Below are 18,409 nucleotides of genomic sequence, written 5' to 3'. Positions count from 1 at the left end.
ATCACTGAATAATTTGATGGGCAATGAACTAATTACAAAAGAAAGAGAAGATGACTTGGGAGTGCTGGTCCAGGATAATTTGTCACCCGAAAAACACATTAACAAGATAGACATATAACCTCTTGATTAACATTAGAGTAGCATTTCATTACATGGATGAGGAGATGAAAAAACTGATAGCGGCAATGATCCGCCCCAGGTTGGAATATGCAGCAGTAGTGTGGTCCCCACATAATATGAAAGATATAAACAAGACTGACAGAATACAAATAACAGCAACCAAGATGGAAATTAGCCTGGCAAAGCTAGATCTGCCTATTTTAGAAGCAAGGAGAGAGAGGGGCAACATGATTGCAGTGTTCAGGGCCGTGATGGGAGTAGAAAAAACTGACAGAGAAGATCTATCTGTCTGGGATGGGAGAGTACGAAAAGGACACGGAATGAAACTTAAAAAGACAAGTTGCCTGAAAGATATCAAGAAATACAGTTTTCAATAAAGATGAACATACCTGTGGAACAGCCTGGACAAAGTGATCATCCAGTCTAAAAACTTGAGTTTAAAGCAAAATGTGACTTACTGAGAAATGGGGAAGGGGCCCCACGAGTGTAGCTCATTTCCTGTCTATCACAACAGGTGTATAAACACAAACACACACACACACCGACGAAGATGGAGCTCTTTGTGGATTGTGGGGAATTAATTGCCGAACCAGTGGCAAAAAGGAACCCAGCCTATTGTGATTATGAAAATGAATACGTGAATGGTGGTCCCGTCTGATAACAGTGAAAAAAAAGTGCAGATTTTGGTCCAACAAGAGTATGAAATACAGTGAAAGTGTAAAGTTTTCATAGGCTGCATTGTGGCGGATGGAGGTAGCTCTTTGTTTACACCTGATGGCGGAGAATTTGAGGGCTTTACTGACGAGGATGAGGGCGAAGGAAGTGTTAAAATGAATCTAACAAGAGTTGCAGGAGTGAAGAAAATGGCAGAGAGGAATGTCCTGGAATTAAAGAAGGTATGGTTAATAATCAGAGAGTTACAGGAGCAGACCTTGGAACAGGATAAAGAGATTAAGATGCTTCAGGACAAGTTCGATAACGTCTGTTCACGCAGTGCTCACCAAGAAAGGCAAGTTACGGAATTAAAATTGAGTAATGAATCTGCCTCTAATGAAATAAAACAGCTCAAGAAGGAAAATAGGAGGTTGGAAGAAGAAAGGGACAAGATGAAAAGTAAACTAGATGAGCATGAATCAAAGTCAAGGATGCATGATGAACATATTAAGGAAATCAGGGAGCAGCACAAGGGGTGGAAGAAAATCGAGGAGGTAGGAAATATAAATTTGAAGGAGATTATAGAACAACACAGCAGGGAAATGGGGGAAAAGGAAGTGGTTAGGGTACTAAGAAGTAGAGAATCTTTAGTCAGGGATGTAGCAGACAAGAAAAAATGCATGATAATTTCAGGACTAAAAGAAAAATGGATGACAGTAAGGTCAGAAAGGGAAAGAGAAGAACTGAATAAGGCAAAAGAGACAGTATCAGTAGTTATAGAGGGTAAGAATGAAGCTCAAGAAGAGACTGAAGAAGTGTTTACGCTAGGAAAGTACGAGGAGGGAGGGGCGAGGCCACTTAAAGTAAAGTTTTAGGTCTCAGGCAATAGTAAATGAAATTATAAACAGAAAATGGAAATTATCAGAAAAGGAAGAGCTGAAGAATGTTTGGATAAGGAGAGATGCACATGAGGAAGAAAGAGCTAAGATAAAGGAGCTATTAAAGGATGCGAAGGCAAAAAAATGAACAGAGAACGGAGGAAGAGAAGACAGTGTTTTATTGGAGAGTTATGGATAAGAAACTGAGGAAGTGGTACCGAAGGAGAGAGGGAGAGAAGAGGAAATAAAGAACAGTGAAAAAAGTTGGAAAGTGGCATATACTAATGTTGACGGTTTAATATCGGCAAGGTTAGAAATCAACGATTACTTGAGGGTTCACGAACAAGATACAGTGAGTCCTCGAAATACGAAAGGGATAGGGACCAAAAAAAAACCTTTTGTAATATGAAATTTCGTATATCGGAATGATTTTCCCCATTGAAATATACATATAAAGGGGGGGATGCATTCCAGGATCCCATTGGACCCCCCACTTAAACTTTACCCCTCCTATTTAGAAGTATGCAATACATGTATACAGTTCTGTACTATTGTACAGACAAAAAAATAAAACATGCAACTAATTACCGTAGTACTAGTACATTGTACAGTTAAATATAGACCTGTGCTGTGGCTGGAGATTCATGTCGTTGATATGGTGCTAAGTCACATGGTGGGACCCTATTGCTCCTCTGGTACTTCCTCAATTGGTGCAGGTGTTTCTGAAGCCGTTGATGGACCAATTTCCTCTCCAGAGTCAGAGTATGGTGCTGTTTCTTCTTGGCAGCTGGTTACCCGGATGCTGGAGATGATGCAGGGCGAAGGGGAGGCATGGCGAAAATACAAAACGAGGAAGAACGGTGAAAAACTGCGTAATGTACAGCGAAGCTGAGAGGAGAGGACGGACGTGACTCAACTGAGAAGCGCGCCAAAATGTGTTTACCAGAGAGGGGTTAGTTCGTTTTCTTGCCACAAGTGAGCGCAGTGCTGTGCAGAGCGCCCATTTTGAATTTTTCGTATTTCCTCTCATATTGTTTTCATACCACAGAGACAGATACTTTCGTACTGTAGAATTTGTCCTACATTCATTGCTTTTGTACCATCGGAAATTCGTACATCGAGTTTTCGTATTTTGAGGACTCACTGTATCATGTGCTTTATAAAGACCAAGTTAACAGAGGATATTGAAATCCATAAGGGAGATGGCAAATACAAACTGTGGAGAAGAGATAGAAAAGAAAAAACGGGAGGAGGAGTGATGATAGCATTGGAGAACCTCAGTGTGAAAAATGTGGAACTGGGAAAGGGTAAGGCTGATGCGATATGAAACTAGAAACCGGAGAGAATGGCAAGAGAGACATAGCAGTGGTATACGTTCCCCCTAAGACAAGGGAATGGATGGGTGATGAATATCAGATGTTGTCAGATATGGTTATCTATCTCAAGAAAGTGACTGAGAAAAGCAATAACATAATTATGATGGGGGATTTCAACTGTAAAGAGGTGAACTGAGAGAAACGGGACTCGGGAAGCAATGAAGATTCATGGGGCACTACACTGTTAAATATTGCAATGAGTAATGTAAAGACCCAATGGGTCAAAGAGGAGACTAGATTCAGAGGAGACGACACGCCAGCAAGATTAGATTTACTACTAACTAAAGAACCAGTAGCTGAAAATTTAAAATATCAGTGTCCTATAGGAAAAAGTGATCATGTGGTCACTGAGTTCCAGATGATAAAAGGGAACGTGGTGCCAAGAGATGAGTTTTACAGACAGGGAAGATACAACTATGGGAAAGCAAACTTTACAGGACTGAGGAAATTTTTCGAAAATGTGGAATGGAGAAAATTAAGAGAAACTAGAGAGACGCTTAGGAAGTGGGATATCTTTATAGATCTCTAGAATTCGGGAGTGGAGAAACATGTTCCAAGAGTAAGTGGGAAAAAAAATAGGAAAAAGGATTGGTTTAACAGAAGGTGCATGATAGCAAAAAAAGAAAGGGACATAGCATGGAACAAATGGAGAAAAAGAGGTAACAATAAATCAAAGGAAGAATATAAAAGAACTAGAAATGAATATACAAGAATACGCAGCAAGGAAGAAAGAAACTCTGAAAAAGGTATAATTGACAAATGTAAGGAAGAACCCAAATTGTTTTATAGATTTGTTAATGGCAAAATGAAACAAAAGGAAGGAATTACCCAACTGAAAGTAGAAGGAGAGGTCTATAAAGACACGGCAATGCAAGCTGAAATAATGAACAAATGTTTCCAAACGGTTTTCACTAAAGAAAGGGACTTTGTGGAGGGGTAGGGTGTGACTAGAAATATAGTGATAAAAGACAAAAGTGGAAGCGCAGGAAGTGTTTAAATTACTGGAAACTCAGGATGTAAGGAAAGCCCATGACCGCATGAAATCTCTACCTGGGTACTGAAAGAATGCAGAGAACAACTGGCAGACAAGATTCACGATTTAATTGTGTGTTCTCCGGAAGAAGGGAAAGTGCCTCGGGAATAGAAGAGGACCAATGTGGTCCAATTTATGAGGGAGGAAACATGGAAGAACCCCTGAATTATACACCAGTGTCCCTGACCAGCATACTTGCAAAATTGTGTGAGAGAATCCTGAAAGATAGATGGATAAAATATCTGGAGGAGACGAACATATTGGCTGAGAGCCAGTTTGGATTCAGAAGTGGAAGGTCATGTGTTTCCAACTTGTTGAGCTTTTTTACTCAAGAGATTACTGGAGAGAGACAGCTGGGTGGATTGTGTGTATCTAGATCTGGAGAAAGCCTTTGACAAGGTACCCTACAAGAAACTAATGTGGAAATTGGAACACATAGGAGGACTGAAGGGAAACGTCCTGGAGTGGATGTGTGACTTCTTGAGACACAGACAAATGAGGACAGTAATAAAGGACAAGATGTCTGCATGGAGGGAAGTAACAAATGGAGTCCCACAGGGCTCGGTGTTAATGCCAGTAATGTTCCTGATTTACGTAAATTATATGATAGATAGAGTGAACAGTTACGCAAGTCTGTTTGCTGATGATGCAAAGATCTTGAGGAGAGTAGAAGTTGAGGAAGACTGTAAAATGCTGCAGGAAGACCTGAATAGGATCCAAGATTGAAGCCAGATGTGGGAAATGAAATTTAATGCAAAAAAATATAAGATATTGGAAATGGATAAGAGTATCAAGAGGCCATTACTGAATTATATGATGGGTAATGAACCAATAAAAAAAGTGAGAGAAGAGAAAGATTTGGGAGTGCTGGTCTAGGATAGTTTGTCACCGGAAAGACACATTAATAAGAAAGTTAAAGAGACGTACAATCTCTTGACTAACATACGAGTGGCAATCCATTACATGGATGAGGAAATGATGAAAAAATTGATAGTGGCCATGATCCGCCCCAGGTTGGAACATGCGGCAGTAGTGTGGTCCCCACACAAGAAGAAAAATATAAATAAGATCGAGAGAATACAAAGAACAGCAACCAAGATGGTCCCCAGCCTGGCAGATCTGTCTTACGGAGAGAGGTCGGAAAAGCTGGACCTGCCTACACTAAAAGAAAGGAGAGAGAGGGGCGACATGATTGCAGTGTTCAGAGCCATGATGGGACTAAATAAAATTGATAAAAATTATCTGTTTGTATGGGATGGGAGAGTAACAAGAGGACATGGAATGAATCTGAAAAAGCCAAGCTGTTTGAAGGATATCAAGAAATATAGCTTTCCATATAGATGTATAGACCTGTGGAACAGCCTGGACAAAGAGATCGTCCAGTCTAAAAGCTTATTTCAAAGCAAAATTTGACTTAATGAGAAAAAGAGACGGGACTCCACGAGCGTAGCTCATTTCCTGTATATCACAACTAGGTAAACATAACTAGGTAAACACACACACACACACACACACACACACACACACACACACACACACACACACACACAAAAAAGGATGCATGTACTTCAATGCTTCTGGGTAGGTTTTCTTTAATTCTGTTGATGTTATATCTGGGTTACTTAGTACGTCATACATCAGTAACATGTCTCTGTTTGAGTCAGTATTCCCAGGCTGGCTTGAAATGGGTTTATGAGCTCACTGTTTGGTGAATCAGCATGCAGCACACATTGTATGCCATGCAGAAGTGCTGTAATGCCCTGCTTGCTCACTGATATTGTTGATTTGTACTCCTGACTCAAGCAGGGGAAAATAAAGAGCTCTGTCCTCCCTTACTGTGTACCTGTGAGTAATGTTAACTGGCTGGTAGCAGTTAAACAAAACAGGAAATAATTACAATGTTGGGAGAGACATGTGGAAAAGATAACATCCCCCTGTTGATGGCTGGAGAGGTGCTGAACTCTCACACACAGCTATCTACATTTAGTGCCTTGTGACAAACATGAGACTACTTACTGACTTTTAATTTTTTAAACTGTGCACAAATATTATCTAACAATTTTTACAGGGACACTGCAGTGCTCTTCTGCTGATACTGTACACTGACAAATAATGAATGTCCAATGAGTTTAATGGCTGTCCTGTACTAGGTACAAGCTACATTAAACTTTCATGGAAGTGACACCCATTGAGTTTGGTGCTTATTGTTGTCCTCAAAACTGAGTCCTGCAATACACGATATGATGCTGCAGTAGATTCATACATACTGTAGTACTTCAAACAATGGCATTAATTCATTTTCACAGTTCAAGTACAGAAGTACTGTACAAACTGTTCTAAGACTGAGGTAGTACTGCTCACTGACCATCTGAAAAATGATACAATTATTGTATTGTTCTTTTTTCGGGGTACTGTACATTTGCACTGAGTAACATTTTTGAGGTGTGTAATATTCAAGAGTAAATACAGCTGTTGGAGATGATATGTTGATGCTCTAACAAAGATGAGTTAGTGAAAAAAATCTATAAAAGGTCATGCTAATATGAGTAAGATATTAAAAATAAGAATGACTGTTCTTTACCTGGATGAAGCTGATTGTAAACCTTGGTACAATTGTCACAGGTAATCTTGTTGTTACCTGTGAGGAGCTCTGGTGCAGTGAAGTTAGTAAGGCAGGACATGACTGAGCATTCCTGGCTTCGGCATTGATACCTACAAAGAAGAATGGGAGTCACGTTGTGGGGCTATGTAAGGCTGGTTATGTACTACTCTAACCAAAATGCTTACAGAACTCAATCAATTCACTTGCAGCTACTTCGTCAGTCTGGCAATCTTACTCAAATATACTGTGCCACCAAATATCTCATTTTTACCTCTTCAATTTTTGCCTAAGTTATTTAAAATGGGAAAGCAGCTGGGGTTGATGAGGTGTATGCAGAGTTGCTTAAATGTTGTGGAGAGAATGGAATGAAGTGCTTGTTGGAGATATGTAAGACAGCATGGATGAGTAAAACTGTGCCAGCAGAGTGGAAAAAGGTTGTGATTGTACCCCGGTACAAAAATAAAGGTAAACGAAGTAAGTGCAAGAATTATCGTGGCATAAGCTTACTGAGTCTGGTAGGGAAGGAATATGGAAGAATTATTATTGAGTAAGTAAGAGAGATATCAGAAGTCCTAGTGAGTGATGAACAGGGTGGCTTTAGGAGTGGCAGAGGATGTGTGGACCAAATATTTGCAGTGAGACAGATAGTAGAGAAGGCTTGTGAGAAGGACCATAAGATGTTTATGGCATTCATGGATCTGGAAAAAGCATATGACAAAGTGGACAGAGAAGGATTGTGGAAAGTTTTGCACATGCACGGTGTAGAGGGTAAGCTGCTAGGTGCTGTCAAGAGTTTTTATTGTGGCAGTGAAGCACGTGTCAGGGTTAATGGGCATCTAAGTGAATGGTTCACGATCAGTGTGGGCGTGCGACAAGGTTGTGTGATGTCCCCATGGTTGTTCAATGTACATATGGATGGGGTGATGAGAGAAGTAAAAACACGAGTAATGGAGAGAGGGATGGCATTAATAATGAATGGTGATGGACGGAATATCTCAAATTTGTTGTATGCTGATGATGCAGTACTGCTTGCAAGTAACGGACAAGAACTTGGTAGGCTAGTGCAGAGTTTTGCTGATGTCTGTAAGCGTCGTTCCTTGAAAGTAAATGTAGAAAAGAGTAAAGTGATGGTTATTGAGAGAGAAGGTGACTCCCAGTGCGATGTTACAGTGAATGGAGATAGACTGGAATTGGTGGGAGAGTTGAAATACCTGGGTACAGTGATAAAAAAAGAGAGGAAAATGTGCAAAAGAAGTTGAAAGTGGAGTGACACAAGGAAGAAAAGTAGCTGGTGCAATGAAGGCCTTGATAAGAAACAGAGGCTTGAGTGTTGCAGCTGCACGAGGCTTACATGAAGAAGTGTTAGTGCCAACTTTAACATATGGATGTGAGACTATGGTGTGGCATGAAAATGAAAAGTCAAGAGAAAGAGCAGTGGAGATGGGACTGCTGAGGAATGTATGTGGAGTACAGAGGGTGGATAGGATACAAAATAATGTGATTCGTGAAAGATGTGGAGCGAGGAAGTCGGTGGACACCAGAATTGAAGAGAGTGTACTACGATGGTATGGTCATATGGAGAGAATGGATAACAACAGAGTGGTGAAGAAGGTATACCTGAGCGAATTCGAAGGAGGGAGGAGGCGAGGTAGGCCAAGGAGAAGGTGGAGAGATATGGTGGATGAATGTGTGAGGAAGAGAGATTTGGAAGTCGGTGAGGCTAGGGAACTGACAGGAGATCGAGCTGGCTGGATGAATTTTGTGAGGAGATGCACATGATCAGGGATTTTTGGCACCCCTTTTTAACGTGGCAGCATCTGGATTGACTCTGTCGGATACGATTATGTGAAGCTACAGAACATGATGAATGTTTTTGGCATATCCGATATAGCCAGGATTCCGGGGGTTTGAACGCTGAGTGAATGGAAGTGTGGCCCATTGGATTGGGCAATTTTGGGCTGTCTGGACATTTGCTATTCCTCACCCTGCCCTTGGGTGGGAAAGGAGGTCCAGATGATGATGATGATGATGATGATGATGATGTTATTTAAAACCAATCAATCAACATTGAAATTCTGAACATATACCGTAATATTATAGCGCAACATATACCGTAATATTATAGCATTATTCAAAGTACATTTCATAAAATTACATTATATATATTTCGGAAAATTAACAATCACGAGCATGAAAGTTCACATACACAAAAAAGCAAATATCAAAATACTGTACACTGCATACATTTTTTTTTTTTTACCCAATCAAGCAAACACGCAGGCAATAAAGCATGACTGTAGTAAGTTAACAAACAGAGCATGAAACAGTATACCAAGAAAGATTTTTGGTTCTTTTTGTTTATGAAATGAAGGAAGAACTATGAAACAAAGACTTCTGTAATGAAGGATATACTTCTGATAATGTCACAAGAGGAAGAAGATAGTATAGTTGTCACCAAGTGCTTATGAAGTAAGGGTAGAGGTTCATCTCTCCATCACTGGTATTTGCAGATGGTGGCAGCATATACTGTTTTAGCATCATGCCATCAAATAAGGAATATTCACCACCACCACCATCATCATCATCATCTGGACCTCCTTTCCCACCCTAGGGCAGCGTGAGGAGTAGCAGCTTCCAGACAGCCAGTCTGCCCACTCTAATGGGCCATGCTTCTATTTACTCATCACTCAAGCTCTCAAAATCCTGGCTTCATCTGACAGGCTACAAAAAATTTCATAATGTTCTGTAGCTTCACATACACCTATCTGACAGAGCCAATAGGAATAAAAAGGGGTGCCAATTCCCTGGTCATGCACTTCTCCACACAAAATTCATCCAGCCAGCTCAATCTCTCATCAGCCCCTTAGCCTCATCAACTTTCATACCTCTCTTCCTCACACACTTATCCACTATATTCCTAAAACTTCTCGGTCTACATCGCCTCCTCCCTCCTTCAAATTTCTTCAGATATACCTTTTTCACTACTCTATAGTCATACATTCTCTCAACATGACCATACCTATTCTGGTGTCCACAGACTTCCTAACTCCACATCTTTCACAAACCACATTATTCCGTATCCTATCCACTCTCTGTACATTCCCTGGCAGTCCCATCTTCACTGCTCGTACTCTTGACTTTTCATTTTCATGCCACACCGTAGTCTCACATCCGTATGCTAAAGTTGGCACTAACACTCCTTCACGCAAGCCTCGTGCAGCTGCAAGCTCAAGCCTCTGTTTCTTATCAAGGCCTTTATGGCACCAGCTACTTTTCTTCTTTGTGTCACTCTACTTTCCACTTCTTCTGCACATTTTCCTCTCTTTTCTATCACTGTACCAAGGAATTTGAACTCTCTCACCAATTCCAGCCTCTCTCCATTCACTGTAACATCACACTGGGAGTAACCTTTTCTCTCAGTACCTATAATTTTACTCTTTTCTACATTTACTCTCAAGGTGCGACACTCACAGACATTTACAAAATTCTGCACTAGTTGGCCAAGCTCTTGTCCGGTATTTGCGAGTATCACTGCATCATCAACGTACAACAAATTTGAGATATTCCATCCACCACCATTCATTACCAATGGCATCCATCTCACCATTACTTGTATTTTTACTTCTCTCATCACTCCATCCAAATTTTTATTGAACAACCATGGGGAAATCACACAACTTTGTCCCACACCCACACTGATCGTACACCAATCACTTAGATGCCCATTTACCCTTACACATACCTCACTACTATCATAAAACTCTTGACGGCACCTGGCAGTTTACCATCTACACCTTACATGTGCAAAACCATCCACAATCTTTCTCTATCTACTTTGTCGTATGCTTTTCCCAGATCCATAAATGTCATAAATACCTTACAGTCCTTCTCACAAGCCTTCTCCACTATTTGTCACGCTGCAAATAACTGATCCACACATATTCTGCCCCTCATAATGCCACCCTGTTCATCACTCACTAGGACTTTTGATATCTCTCTTACTTTATAATAATTCTTGCATATACTTTCCCTACAACATTCAGTAGACTTATGCCATGATAATTCTTGCACTCGCTTCACTCACCTTTACTTTTGTACAAGGGTACAATCACTGTCGTTTTCACTCTACTGACACAGTTTCACTCATCCATGCATTCTTACATATCTCCAACAAGCACTTCATTCCACTCTCTCCACTACACTAAACATCTCAGCATACACCTCATCAACCCCATTTGCTTTCCCATTTTTCAGCTGTTTCACAGCGTTCTTCACCTCTGTGAGTGTCATGTTTCCTGGCACTGCATTCCTTCTCTGTACACCCCTAAAACCAATCCTGTCAACAGCTGGTTTGCTCTCTCCATTCCCATTTATGAGATTTTCAAAATAATCTTTCCATCTGGCCCTTACTTCAACCCTATGGGTTAATAATCTACCACTTACATCATTCACACACATAAATTTAATGTACATGAAACATGTAACCTATAGTCGATTTCAGGGAGTCTGAAGCACTGATTTTGCCAGATGAGGACAGATGGATCTGGTAACACTGTGTGATGGCCTCGGGTGGTGATTGGTCAATTTCTGTTGTGTCTGAACGTGCACCACATTGACTTTGTGTTCCAACCAACGTTCTCATTTATTTGTAAGATACCGGAATATACAAACTCATTTTAAAGCAATGATATCTTTAGTGATAAATACAGTATATGCCTTTCAAATTATTAGAAATAAATCTGAACGACGCTGATAAAAAAACTGCGTAAAGTCTCAACTGGACGAATACGGAAACAGTTAGCGACTGCAGCGGAACTCAGAGGTTCATAGCAAGGTGGTTCTGAGGTCCTGTGAAGGCTCGACTGATTTTCCCACCACTACTACTCAATGTCACGGTCTTCAGTCTACAGTCTGCACCATGCCCTTCATTACTTCATCTACTAATATACAATCTTACCCTAGAGATGCTTAGCTTATATTCTAATAATGATTTGTGTAAACACACACACACACACACACACACACACACACACACACACACACACACACACACACACACAACCTCTCACTGAGGCCAATACATGCTCAATATACATACATAGTGTACATACACATCTGCTTTACCTTCGTAGATAACAGTAGCTTTAAAAACCTGCATTTGTTATTATTAATAGTCAGATTCAGTATAATTTCTTACATTAGTAAGTTTGGTGTTTGATTTTCCTGAAGATTTTCATAAGTATCAAAAGAGACAGACAGACAGACGAACACTCTATCCCTAGCCACCATGCACCCTCTCCTTAAGTATGATGTATCTCTGTCCTCTCAACAGAGAGGAACCAGGAAAGTAATGAATTACATAACTGTACAATGAACCAAATTTTTGTTAATGGTGGAGGAAAGGAAAGTAAGATAAAAGCAAAATCCCATGAGAAAATAATAATTGAACTATGCTGCTATAATAACACCGCATGCAGTGTGAACGAAATCAAACATAATGAAATAAATTTAAACAAATAAATCAGTCGCTGACTGTTGTTCATATGCGTCCAGTTGTGAATTTACTTAGTTTTGTTATGAATGTTGTTCAGGTTTATCTGTAATAATTTAAAAGGCACATATTTATCATTCAAGATATCATTGCTTTAATTTGTATCTGTATAGTCCGGTATCTTACAAATAAATGAGGGCATTGGTTGGAATACAAAGTAAGTTTGGTGCAAGTTCAACAATGACAGGAACTGACCAATCACCGCCCTAGAGCACTGCACAGTGTTACCAAATCCACCTGTCCTCAGCTGGCAAAATCAGTGTGTCAGGCTCCCTGAAACCGACTGTAGTTCACAATGGAATTTAGTGGCCACCTGGCTACTCAAGTCACAAAAGTACAAAAAACAAAGCTGAAATCTAGATTAGGAACCTGGGTGCTAGAGTGGTGAGGCTGCGAGCTATCCACTCCTGTTTCAGTTTCTTCAGATTCCTGGCTTTCTTGATGTTCTCATCCTCCTCCTCTTCCACTCTCTCATTAAAGGTATGTAACGTTTCTGTTGATCCACGTTTTTGACTGAAGCGCTGAGTGTCCAGGAGGCTCTCCTTGCTGCTTGACTTGCGTCTAATCTTGAGCTCTTTCACCTTCAAGCACATCTCGTCCATGTGTGCTTGGTCAACAGGCACCTACAGCATATGAACAGAAATTATAACTTTTGAAATTTAAAGGTGCAGTAAAAACAAGACTGTGCTACATTCATTCATCATCTAATCCTGTGTTGCCTCATAAGCTGCATATAAGACCCGGGCTAAGCAACTTGGTCCTGACATTTAAGATGACAGCGACCAGCTCCACTCATCCCTGAGTGGCATTACATGAGCAATAAACCCCAACCATCCCTTGGATATAAACCTGCACCAGCTCAATCTGATTGGAGCGCCTTAACTGCCCACTAAACCACCAGGAGCCATAATTTGGTTATATGGTTACCACCCAATGTGGTATATGGTCTCCTGGTGTACAGGAAATCATTTGGCATGTCACTCAGTGTAGAGTCACCCATAGACAGAAAGAAGAGGAAAGAATGAAAGAAAGAAAGACAAAAGAGGAAGGATTGAAAGAAGGAAGGAAGAGAGGAAAAGGCAGGCACCTGGGAGCAGCACTACATCGAGTGAGTGGATGGTGAGTGCCCCCACCAACCATTAATAATAATAATAATAATAGTAATAATAATAATCTGATTTTTGTTTCTAAAAAATGCCAGTTCTTCCTAAGAAATGTACTAATGCTTGATACTCATTCACACTTTAATTACAAGAATTGTGACATCACTTGTATACAATATACTTCATTAAAGGGGGGGGGGGATGTGACAATTAAATACACGCAGACCTCGAGATATGATACCCTGGCACAGTGATGGAGGTAGAAATACCACCCTGTCCCGCCGAACATTGGCCAAACCTAGGTATAACGATGGGTTTTGTTATTTTTAAAACAAATTTTTGAAGATATTTTAAATTTAAATTTTGCTTAGGTTGATTTATAAACTGTTTTTAGACTTAGATTAATGTGTTTTAGTTATAGGCAGGGTGAACACTGTCATTTTGGGGCACAGTTTACTAGGTTTGATTTTTTCCAGACTTTTTTTTTATTATCTTCAGATTTTATTTTTCAGTTTAGGTGAGTTATAAACTACTTCCAGGCTTAGTTTAGCTTGTTTTAAAGCTATTTGGGGGTTTAGGTTAGCTAGAAACTTGTTTTTGGACTCATTTCGGTGGGTTTAGGACTTCATTGGGGGGGGTGAACCCAAGGCTCAACAACACATTCCTATGCTGTACACGTTAAATCTACCCCGAGATACGACACCCCACCTAGCGATGGGTTTTTACTTAAACAACTGCACTGCTAAACCAGGGTATGCCTGTACTACAACCATTCATCACAATGCCTCTCCTCAAATTGTACCGGCAGTTTTTTGAAAAAGGAAAGGCTTTCAGTTGCCCTCTAAAAGACTGAACAGAAGTCAACTGCCTCATCAATAATGGCAATTGATTATATAACCTCGAGGCTGTATAGCTGAAAGACCAATCAATGAATGGTGACTGAGGAACAGCTGCAAGATCAACGAGGCGCAAGGAATTGTCTTCACTTCTTAATATCACACCTGGGCATGCCGATTCAAGTTTTTACAATGCAACAAGATCCTTTGGCTTGCCAAACTTAAAAACCTTCAAAGTACTAAGACAGTTTAAATTAAATTCTAGTCTTTACTGGCAGCCATTTCAACTCAATTAAAAATAAATGGTTGGGATTCTTGGGGGGAGGCCAAAGATAAGACTTACTGCTCCATTCAAGACAAACTGAGAACCTTCTTTAACAGATTGTTCGGGAGGCCAATCCATAATGAATTATTACCGGTATGCAGTAATCAACATCAAACAAGAACATAAATGAACCAGTGATAAGAGGGAATGTCTACTCAGCAGCTCACAGAGTACTATACAGGTTTCTGATGTGCAGATTACAAGCTCTGATGACTTACTTAACCCTTAGGCGCCAGTCCACGTCATATGACGTGTTGGTAGAGGCCTACAGTCCATGTCATATGACGTTTTAATTTTTGCGGGCATGTTTGAACTTAGTAGCGTGCCATATGGACTCACAGTATTGTCCCAGCATGGCTGGTGCGCGGGGTAATGCTGGCTGGCTGAGGGAGGGGGCAGAAGGGTGGGAGGGCAGCCCAGCAGTGAGGAGGGCTGTGGTGGAGGGTGGTGGTAGGGCGGCGTAGGGAGAGTGTGGCCTTGGAACCAGCTGATACTGGTTCAGGGTTGGGGTAGGGGTCGGGAGGGGTGGGGTGGTGGGGAGGGCTACTATGGTCTGTCTATTTTATGAAGAGCGTTTGGGCGTTGCCCCTCTTGGGAATTTCCTAGGCCGCCTCTCTGCCAAATGTATATGCCTCTCTGTCTCATGTTAGCTATTTACTACTTCTAAATGAAGTTTATTTACATTATATATACTGTATATCTAATTCTTTAATAAGGCTATATAGTGTTATAAATGCCTCTTTTTTCTTTTAATAACAATAACTTCTTACAAATACCACAACACTTAGCAACGTTGCTTTCCAACATTGCCAAGCTTGTAAGGAAGGGTAGAGTGACTGTGTTAATCCAGGTCATTTCCACTCTGGCCGCCACCTGAGATGGATGCTCTTACTCCTGCTACTCGCTCTCGTGTGCTCCACAGCAGAGAAAAAGAACTTATTTACAATGTATATAAGTATTTTTTAGAAGAGAAGGCAAACAGAGGACCTATAATTGTTCCCTCAAAAGCTGTTGATCAGGCCTCATGGGGAAAACCTCTATAAAAAAAAAAACGCGCCTTGGCTTTTACCTCAAATGTGGTGTGGAAAAAAAGTCGAAATTATAGAGAACAAATAAAATATCATACTTTATGGAAAGTATCACATTCATAAGAAAAACAATGTTGACAGACAGACAGTAACAGAGAGAGAGAGAGAGAGAGGAGGGAAAGGGAATGGAGATAAGGGGGATAGGCAGACAGCGAGGGAGGGAGGTTGGAGAGGCCAGAGATAAGGGAGACAAGGCAAGACGGAGGGAGGGAGGGAGGGAATGTGGTGGAAATTGAATAGCAGCGCAACAAGACAGTCAAGAGGCTTCTCCTCAACCTCAAAGGTGGTGTGGAAAATAAATCAAAATTATAAACCACAAATAAACCTCACACTTTAAGGAGAAAATCAGTCATAATAAAAAATAATGTGAGAAAGAGAGCGAGAGAGAGAAAGAGAGAGAGAGAGAGAGAGAGAGAGAGAGAGAGAGACAGACAGACAGACAGAAACAGAGAGTAGGGGGAAAGGTCATGGAGAAAGGGAATGAATAAGAGTGAAACAAGACAGACAGAGAGTCTGGAGGCTTTTCCTCAAATTCTAAAAATTCATAAAAGTGTATAGACTTTTTATAGAAGTAAATCTATAAAAAATGCAATTTCTATATGCAGAGAGAGAGAGAGAGAGAGAGAGAGAGAGAGAGAGAGAGAGAGTGGTGTGCTGGGAGGGAGAGTTGTCATTAGCGCAGGAGAGAGAGTGGTGTGCTGGGAGGGAGAGTTGTCATTAGCGCCTTGTTTGTAATCCGATTAAGTTGCCCAGTACAAAGTATGGCAACACTGTGGGACAGGGACTCCACAAGAGGGACAACACCCAAACGCTCTTCATAAAATAGACGGACCATAGGGGGCCCTGAAGGGTGTGGAGGAGAGTGTATGGAGAGTATCATACTGTGAAGAGTTACTAAAAACAGTGAAATAATGTGTAAATAATGTGTAAATAATAGTGAATAAACAAACAGACATAAATTTGTTAGAAAATAAGTATCATGGAAAACATAAAATAAGCCAATCTTTATTAGTTACTTTCTTGTGTTTTTTTGCTATTTTAGCCGTAATACTGTGTTCATACGGCATTGTGCCCTAGTGAGAGAAGCAAATACACACTCAACACTTATTTTGGCATGAGGTAATTATCCCTCTTCCCCTCCACTAATACCGCCAACACACCACAGCGACCTTGAACATGCTTGACCCAGATGCCACACACTGGCTCCCTCAAACCACACCACCAACTCCAGATTGTCAACAGAGAATAAGTACTTGCTTTTTATGAATTTTTTGTCATTTGTGATTGATTTGTAAAAAAAAAAAAAAAAAAAAATTGGGGGAAAAATTGATTATCCTGAAACTAACCCAGTTCCGGGACGAGGATAGGTAAACCCATGCCTGTCGCCTAGGGGTTAATATTCTTCAAAATTAAGCTTTTAATTAAAATATACACTGATCTCTTAGTTATTGCACATAACTGGTACTGAACATGACGCATGATAACAGAATTGTGCGATAACAAATACACTGAACCTATGGGATTTATCCTAATTAGTACCAAACACCCCAAGTGCAAGCCCAGATTTTTCATTTTACATCAATTTAGAGTCTCTAAATACATGAATACTGTTATGGTAAGTACCAGAAACACACACAAGCATGGTTATGTTAATAGAACCTGATGAAAAGGCACAATAAGGAAGAAACATGTACCACAGAGAGATACAGGGTTTAACGCCATGGGTTCCAAAGTTAGGGGGTGGAAAGCTAGTGGTCTCCACGGCCTAGGATTAACTCCTCGAGTAAGGCTTCATCTTTGAATCCATTAAAGACATCAGGAACCACTGACAATGCATCAGCAGCAGCAGCAGAAACCAGTTCAGACGTGTGAAAAGTTTGTTTTTTATCTGAAAAATGGGCTATAATGGCAGGATGGCAGATTTCCATCTAGTAATGATAATGAAAACTGCTCTAATCAAGGGATCACTGTATATCCACATTTCAGAAAAAAATAGCAGATGTAGTTGTGACTCCGCACTCTTCAGAGTCGCGGCACTATCAGCGTCACCATCCCACCTGTTTCCTTGAATAATAATGATTTCTGTTCAACATCATTCAGTTAAAGTCTCCTCTTTGCTATCCAGATTTTAATATCAGTCATCAGTGCTTGAAGTTTATTCTTGGTATCATTAATATCTGTCATCTTAACATAAAGCTGTGTCATCAACATAAAAATGACAGGACATATCATATGCACCAAATAGGGATGATAAACTACCCATATAAACTGTCAATAGAATTGAACCTAAAATAGATCCTTGAGGAACTCCAAACAGAAGGGGAGATGAGGAATTAAAGGTCTCTTTATGGCAAATGCCTTAACCCCTATACTGCTATGGTAATCATTCCATTATATTCTTGTTACTGTAAGATAATTTCATTCGATATAGGAAAGATCTCTTGGATCTCATACGATTGATCCCTTTACTAAAAGACATTTTCTCCAAGATGAATAAAATACTGTAGTCTGGTTAATAACAAACTTACAAAGGTCATCATAATACTGCTACTGCAGTGTATAACAGTAGAGCTAGCAATGGAATGATGTGGAATTTGCTTGCTGTCTTCAATGCTGCTAAATATAACTGTGTTTGGGGATGAAGAAACAAAATTATAAACTCTACTAAACTAGACTAGAAATTTAAGTGACTGAAACAATCTCAGGGTGAAGGTACAGATGATCTTGGACTGATGTTATTATCCAATATTCATGTTGTCACACAATACAATGGATATCAGTTGAGTCAGTTGACAATTAAAGGCCAATGTCTCTTGACAATATCCTACTTCTGCTGGAACAAC

At 40.3% G+C, this 18,409-nt stretch overlaps 1 protein-coding gene across 1 annotated transcript in view; it reads right to left on the bottom strand.

Moving 5' to 3' along the window:
• Usp16-45 (ubiquitin specific protease 16/45) overlaps positions 1 to 18,409 on the bottom strand; it is a gene marked incomplete at its 5' end in the record, with an annotated part of 224,445 nt that overhangs the window by 32,986 nt on the left and 173,050 nt on the right. The window contains 2 exons of the mRNA XM_080267023.1: positions 6,643 to 6,773; positions 12,584 to 12,837. Coding sequence (XP_080123149.1) covers positions 6,643 to 6,773; positions 12,584 to 12,837 — 385 coding nt within the window. The remainder of the gene's footprint in view (positions 1 to 6,642; positions 6,774 to 12,583; positions 12,838 to 18,409) is intronic.

Source organism: Coenobita brevimanus, chromosome 23 (assembly GCF_032717465.1).
Source record: "Coenobita brevimanus isolate Jiangsu-jjx chromosome 23, ASM3271746v2, whole genome shotgun sequence".
In the NCBI taxonomy this organism is placed as follows: Eukaryota; Metazoa; Arthropoda; class Malacostraca; order Decapoda; family Coenobitidae; genus Coenobita; species Coenobita brevimanus.
Note: the sequence above shows the minus strand (reverse complement) of the source record. Positions and strands in the feature narration are given on the sequence as shown.